Raw genomic sequence first — 8048 nt, forward strand, 5'->3', positions numbered from 1 at the left:
AGCTAAAAATTTTACAAATTTTACTTTATTGTAAAAATTACCAGGTTTGTGGTTCATTTCATTCAGCTCTTTAGAGTAAAGCTGGAAAAATTAGTAAAGCACATTCATGCCAAATTACAGCTATTTACTTGCATTTATTATCAGAATAATTCATTTCAGTATTGAATGTTATGTTTAGTTGATTTCTATTTTTTTCTTCTTTTTTTTTTCTTTGTTTCATTGTACTATTTGTCCTTCGTCCCTATTCACGATCGTCACACACACCAAACAGCAGATGGCAATTTTAAGCCATGTAGGCAGTTAAACTGTTTGACCGTCTTCCGTAAATGATGGAAGTGATACAAGAGTGAATGTTATAACAGGGTCCGAATCAGCAATTGGCCTTACTTTGGAGTCAAACTCATTGGGAGGTAATTGTTCCTGGCAGGTACTGAAAGTGACCATTATCCTATAATGACAGAGATTGAGTTGATTATAGAGAAACAGGATATAAGGGGGTGAAGAAGTGGTGTTTTAATGATCCTGATTGGGATACATTTAGAATAGTTAGTGATCAAGAAATGCAAAAGATTGATATGAATGTGGGGGTGGATGAGTTAAATTATTCTATTTGTGAGGCAGTTTTAGAGGCGGCAAGCAGGGTGATAAAAAGGAAAGAAGGTAGAAGGAAGAAGACAATTGTACCTTGGTGGACGAAGAAGTGTGATAAAGTGATTAGGCTTTTAAGATATTAAAGAAGAATCACAATTTTCAGAATTTCACTGAATATAAAAGATAACAAGCTAAGGTAAAAACAACCATTAAAAATGCAAAGAGGGAATTCTGGAGGGGTTTTTGTAATTCAGTGGGGAGGGAGACAAAAATACAGAATGTTTGGTCAATGATTAGAAGGATGAATGGTATGAAAAGGGAGTATCGTTATCCAATCTTGAGGGATGGAGTAGTAACATGAGATGAGAAAAAGGCAAATGTGTTGGCAAAAACTTTTGTTAACATCCACAGTTCAGGCAATGTTAGTAAGGAAGGGCGATGAGGAAGAGAAATGACAATTACAGAGAATGGAGACTTATTGGAACTGGTAGAGGATACAGATGATTCATTAAATATTCCTTTTACAAAGACAGAACTACATCGAGTACTCTAGAAATCTAAATTATCAGCACCAGGAATAGATCAGGCATGCTATATCATGTTAAACCAACTCAGTGAGTCAGCTAAAGATCTTTTGTTAGAGTTGTATAACAGAGTTTGGGAGGGTGGAAAACTGCCACAAAGCTGGAAGGAGGCTGTGGTGGTGTCCACCCAGGAAATTTACAGGCCTATCGCTTTAACATCAAATGTCTGCAAAGTAATGGAACGAATGATAAATGAAAGATTAATATACTATACAGAAAGTAAAGGCTATATATCTAAACATCAAAGTGGGTTCCGAAGAGGGAGAAATGCAATGGATCCGGTATTGTGTTTGGAACATGAACTCAGCAGAAATAAATAAAGAGAATGTAGTTGCAGTGTTTTTTGACATAGAAAAGGCTTACAATATGATGTGGAGAGAAACTGGTGTAGCAGTTGTGGTCCCAGAGTTTATGGTGGAAATAGGGAAAAGGATTAATGATGGGCTTTGTTTGTTTGGGTTTTTTAGGGTTTTTTGAGTGATGTTCCAGACCACACTCCATACCAGTTGGTGGCGGTAATGCACCTTTCAGTTGTTTGCCAACCGCCAATATATATGTAGAAGAAGAAGACAGTCTTCCGCTTCCTGTCGGCGGTCTGTCCCTGCGGAGTTGGTATGTACATGAAGTTCAGATTTATCAAAACAAACCTTAAAACTAATCGCCACAGTCTAATCTTGGACATCTTTTTCAAAGTTGTTCACAAAATGTTAGAAAAAATAAAACGACAGCAACGTATAAACTGTGTTTACTGCGTGCTAACCTCGGGATGCTTATGCTGCTAATGTTTAGCTACGTTTTAAGTTCATTAGACTGAAGGCACATTGCGTTAGCTGTATAACATAAGTGTGCGGATGGGACATTTTAATAAGAACAACAATAATAAATAAAAAAAACAATCTGTTAAGAAAAACAACCCTTTAATGGCTCTCACTGAGCAATATTTTACCCAGAAAGTTAAAGCAGCATCGTTATTGATTGTAAGGTGATAATCAGTATGAAAATTATCTTCAGACAACGATTACATTATTTTAATTAAAAACAAATAAATAAATATTAAAAAGCCTTCTGTCCGGTCGCGCACCTTTGTGTTTCTGTAACATAAATCACAAGCCGATATTTTCCCTATGACATCACCGATCAGCTCCACCGACTTTCGGGTTTCCCTGCATGGTGCTGTTCACCCAGTCAGTCTAACGTGGGCAGCTATATGCTCAGTGCTCATTCTCCATTTTTAGACAATGACCAGCTCAATGTGTTTTAAACATACCAGGATATTTTAAATATTCCCGAAAGCTTTCTTTGATGTGAGATCGATCATCACTGCAACTACACCATACAATTACACATACACGTATCTGCACTCAGATTGGATGTCAGCCCATGTTACGCTGTCATTGTGACAGTAAACCCGGTTAACCTGTGACACAACTACACCTGGAATGCTTTCCAAAAGTACCTCCTGTATCCTAGTCCTAATCTCTTTTCCTAAACTCTTACAAGGAAAAGTGGATAGGAGAATTTCTCAGGACTTAGGAAAAGAGAACAGCCTTACACTTGTCTCTCCTTAACGATGTGACTCAGGATGTCCGCCGTGTTGAAGATGGACTACAAAGCGGCACACTGCGTTCCAACCCTGTTGTTTTATGGGGTGATTTAAATGAGAAAAGCCTGTGAAAAAATATCCCTTATTACAAAGGCTGGCATTTTAAAGATGGAAGAACGTTTAGGGTAGAGCTGGGCGATAGAACGATAACGATATGTATCGCGATATAACTTTTACTCGATAGAGAAATTAAGCTATCGCGATAGACCTCGCCGCTCTTGTCCTCAAAAAAAAAAAAAAAAGGTCAGCCAATCCAAATTAAGTAGCGCAGAGCCGAACCAATCACAGCCGCAGCGTCACGTCGCGTGACTTGTTACGTACAGCACAAGTGCCAAGCCGCACGTGTGTTTGTTTGGGAAGCAGCCAGCGGGTAATGGAGCCAGCGCGTAATGGAGGACATGAGTGTGCCGACTAGAAAAATCAACCGAGCGTGACCGAAGAGAAAGCAGATGATGGTTCCAATGCCGGAGAGATTGTCAAACGGAAGAGCCATAGAAGTTCCGTAGTGGGAAGGTATTTCGGCTATTTCAAGTCTGACAAAAATAGAGTAGCGTGCACTGTAAATTGTGCCGAAAGCAAGTCTGGAAATACAATAAACTGGTGCATGCGTCACACTGTGCGCCACGTTATTGTTTCGGTGAAATGAATTTCTACAATACTGTTACTGTTAATTCTACTCTCTGCAGTGTTTAAATGCTTACATATACACACAGTTACTGTCCCTCCACACATACGACTCGGTTCTGCTTCTATGCCCCAGCTTTGTTTACTTTTTCCCACCGAGGCTTCTAGACTTCTGATTGGCCAACATTTCTGCACGGTTAGGAATCTAGCGCCACCTGCTGCTTTGGCATGTTCATAGCAGCGTTTTCCTTCATTTCTGCCTTTATGTGTGGACGGGATTATTTTTTAAAACGAAAATGGAAAATCTCCGTTTTCAAAAATACCCGTGTACGTGTGGACGTAGCCTCAGTCTCTGACTGGAAGCGCTAATTCGTCATTCGGCTTTTGTCAGACTAAAGTAACTGTTAAAACTGTTTGAAAAGCTCAGCTATACAACAAGGAGAGATTGAGAATTTCCTTTTAGTTCTCAGTTTATTTGATATTGACAAAAGTTAGTCAGTTTTGTCTGTTCTTCTGTAAAACAAACTAAGATTTATTTTTAGAATTAATATTTTGTTTCTAAGTGGAATTGACAATTTAGTCTGTTTCGTTTGTCCTATTTTGAAACTTAAACGCTTTAGCGGCTGCCTTTTGTGTAGTTTGCAATATTTGCCTTTATTTATCTGAAAAAGTCTCATGTTCCTTAAGTACATCTACCCTGTTGAACTTATTATGGGAAATAAATATTTAACATTTCACTACATATCGTACTGTGTATGACTGTGTACGTGACAAATAAAAAAAAAAAAATTTGAATTTGAATTTTAAATAAAAACAAGCTGCTGATTATTTCACATTTTACTTGTGAGCAACGGCACATTTAAATCTTACAAATATAGTTATTTGGCTTATATCATGATAGATATCGTTATCGCCTGAAATGAAAAAAACATATCGTGATATGAAAAAATCTCATATCGCCCAGCTCTAGTTTAGGGTCAGATTTACTAATGTCTGCAGCAGCGCAGAGCCTTCTTTTGATGTTAAAAAGCTGCTGGATTTACTAAATGGCCTCAGTATAAGTTTGTCACCTGAAAGTTGGGAACAGAGGTATTTGTAGGAGTTTCACTTTCAGGAGAAGAATCTTTAAATGAGTCAAGCAAATGTAAATATGTTTCTTATGAAAACCAGTACAACCTTTTTATGGAATACTTTTATTTGTTTTCAGATTTTGTTTAGTGTCTTTCTGATGACTGAAGTGTTGCATTAAAAACAACCAGCACAGGAATCCAAATGTAAAGCTGAAATTGTGACAGCTTCAGTCCCTGCGTTCTGTTTGACCAACACCAGTTAATCTGAAACACCGGTCTCTGGTCTTGTTGTCCTCTTCAGCTCACACATTCCCAAACATGGCTGGGAGACGAGCTGCACTGAAGGCCATTGACTGGACGGCTTTCGCTGAGAGGGTGCCGCCCAACCAGAGGACCATGTTCAACAACCTGAAGACACGAAGTGATGCCATTGCTGCCAAGTGTGTATTCAGTCTTCAAACCCTGTTCCAGCATTTTACAAAGGCGCATTGCGCCCATAAAATAGCCTGATGTGAAGTCACCAGCATGCTCTTCTTTGCCACCCGTGTCATACATGTTTGGTATTATTTCTTAGTATTTAGTTAACTGTAATTAACTTTATTTAGACGACCTCTGCATCTGTTATTGGCATTGCATCATGAGTATGCCCAGAATACATCTGTGAAAGTGTGCAGATTTTGTCAATAGGAGCTCTTCTGTCATGTCTTGTCTGTTTACATGTCTTGTGATGACAGTAAGTTAGCTGTTGTGTGTTCACAGACTCACCTCTCTACCCGAGAAACCTCCTGCTATTGACTGGAGCTACTACAGATCTGTTGTGGCTAAAGCAGGCATGGTGGATGAGTTTGAAAAGAAGGTAAGCCTGCACTAAATGTACCGATTCAAAAGAAGTTGGCACCCACGCAACATACAAATAAACATAGAATGCAATGATTTGTAAATCTCATAAGCTCCTTTTTTTTATTCATAGTAAAACCTAGAAACGTGTTTGAAACATATCAAATATGAAAAATCTACCACTTTTAATAAAAGTCTGTTGATGGGTGAACCTCTGCCCACCTTTCCTTTTGAGATTCTGCCTATCTAAGCTGCTTTTTATATAACCAAGCATGCAACTGCCCTGTTGCCAATTAACCTAATTAGTTACAAAATGAGATGTTTTATTAGCAACGAATTGTAAATGAAATATGATTTGAATTCTGTTCTTTACATTTTACACAGTGTCCCAACATTTTTAGAATCAGTGTCGTAGTGCCTCTATGATAGCTTTAATGAAGAAATGTAAAATGTTAACGTCATATTAATATTACTGATATTTTCCAGTTACAGGCTTTTGGCAAAATAATCATGCTTTTTAATTTGCACTCATTTTTTCCAGCATTTTTTAAAGTTTAAACCAAAACAGCAGCCAGATTCACTTTAGTTACAGTTTTTCACAGGGGTTAGAAACATTTGAACCAGTGCTTAAAAATACTGGGAAAAAATTAGCAGCTGTGCTTTGTGTATTTTGCGTACTTGTGGCCTTTTTTCCAGTTACTTGAATGTATAAACCTTATATTTAATGTGTCCCACAGTTCAGTGCCCTGAAGGTCCCGGAGCCTGTAGACACTCAGACAGCAATTATAAATGCTCAGGAGGAGGAAGCGGTGAGTGCCTCTGTTTGGAGATGGTGGATGTAAGAATGTGTGTCCCATCCTGAACATAAAGCTGAGAAGGACAAAATCCAAAGTTTAATTTTGAAAAAATAAAAAAAGTCAAGCACAACATAAACACGGATAATGAACATGCACATGAATGAGTCTTTTGTAATGTTTACTTGTCTTCCAGAACAAAACAGCCACTGCCTACATTGAAGCATCCAAGGCTCGTATCGCTCAGTATGAAAAACAGGTGAGCCTTATACTTTTCATTTGTTATTTTTGGACAACTTAAGTGACATTTAACTTTTTCAACACCATCTTTCCTTAAGCTCAAACATCAGGCTATTTTCCGCTAGCATCTACTTGACTTGACTCGGTTTTGCATTAGGTGTTAGTACCTGGCAGCAGTTTGTCAGGAGCTGGAGCAGAAACACAGGAAGCGATGACGGGATTTTCACTTGCCTCAGGGGTCCAGAAAACGTTTGCACCTGTTAGATCAGGTTAAAGTATCATAGCCACACCCGAGACAACAGGTGACTGCTGGAAAAAGTGCACTGGGGCGCACAGCGTTAACATCACAGAATTAATTAGCAGAAAAGGCAGTTTGGAGCTCCACCTGTTTGAGGCGAAGGGCAGTCTTCAGATACTCTGTAATCATTATAGCATTTATCCAAGTTGCAATGGCAGCCTCCGCTCCCCCCTCAACACTTATACTCCCAGAAGTACAAGTATATGTATATATACACACGTATACATAATAATGTATACGTGTATATATACACGTATACATTATTATGTATACGTGTCTCCACCAACTCTGACAGCCACAGTTTAATTTCAGGCTGGCACACATTCAGAGACAGAGGAATATTAAATAAATTGGCAGTCCAGAACACAGTCACAGTCAGTGATAATAATGATAATAATAATGATGTATACTTTATTGATCCCCGTGGGGAAATTACTTGTTTTTTTTCTCTGCATTTGGCCCATTCACTCAGTGAAGCAGTGGGCAGCCACTGAGCAGGCGCCCGGAGAGCAGTGTGTAGGGACAGTACCTTGCTCAGGGGTACCTCAGAATAGCCGTTCAGTGGATTCGAACCCCCAACCTTCCGATCATGGGGCAACCACTTTACTCTGTATTTATCAGATTCAGGTGGATATTCAGTAGCACCCAGTGCTTCTGAATATTGGGTGTTCATGGAAAACTGGCAGCACATTTTATTCTGAAGGAGAAAAAAGTCGGCTGAGACATTTCCACTTAAGGCCTAGTAGGGTTTATTAAAGCCATGTTTTGTTTTTTTTCTTTTTTCTGATCATCTTTTCTTCCTTTCCCAGCTGGAAAAATTCAAGAACATGATCCCATTTGACCAGATGACGATTGAAGACCTGAATGACACATTCCCAGAAACAAAGCTGGACAAAGAAAAGCATCCTTATTGGCCACACAAGCCCATTGCTGATCTGTAAATTCACCACACTATTTATATTCCATATGCTGAGGAAAGATCTGTCTATAAGTCTGTACATCAACTTCTCAAGAAATGAAAGCATCGTGTGTTTTATTTCTTTGTAATTTGGCGTAATTAAATCCTGAAATCGTGGCTCCTCTGTCTTGTTTTTTTGTGGTCATCAAATAGCGTCAAAGTTCATCAGTGTTCACAGACCCATTATAAACAACCTCTCAGATCCCTCGCAGGCAAACAACTGTTATTTTATTACAGGATTTCTTCCCAGGCGTCATGAACTCAACTTGATACCTTTAACTGTTTTCTTTCTAAATTTGGTATGAAATATCGCCCGGCTCTCACTGAAAACTGGACCCTTGTGGATACACAGTTTTTAAGCACACACTCGGCCAAGTCACACTCAGCAGAAAGGAGAGTACAGTTTCCCTCTTTCGTGGGGTCGGTGCTGCCTTTGGGGAACCCGCAAT

The 8048-nt window shown here is 39.0% G+C and overlaps 1 protein-coding gene across 1 annotated transcript; it reads left to right on the top strand.

Annotated features, from left to right (window-relative positions):
* The first annotated feature begins 1717 nt into the window (after positions 1 to 1717).
* Positions 1718 to 7716, top strand: atp5pd (ATP synthase peripheral stalk subunit d). Its single transcript, XM_085404120.1, has 6 exons — positions 1718 to 1787; positions 4774 to 4912; positions 5232 to 5328; positions 6047 to 6118; positions 6300 to 6362; positions 7451 to 7716. The coding sequence occupies exons 2-6, from the start codon at positions 4791 to 4793 to the stop codon at positions 7580 to 7582; spliced, it is 486 nt and encodes a 161-aa protein (XP_085260246.1). The 5' UTR covers positions 1718 to 1787; positions 4774 to 4790; the 3' UTR covers positions 7583 to 7716.
* Positions 7717 to 8048: the final 332 nt, after the last annotated feature.

Source organism: Rhamphochromis longiceps, linkage group LG4 (genome assembly GCF_057381845.1).
Source record: "Rhamphochromis longiceps isolate RC_006_pf linkage group LG4, R_longiceps_female_GT1.1, whole genome shotgun sequence".
Classification (NCBI taxonomy): Eukaryota; Metazoa; Chordata; class Actinopteri; order Cichliformes; family Cichlidae; genus Rhamphochromis; species Rhamphochromis longiceps.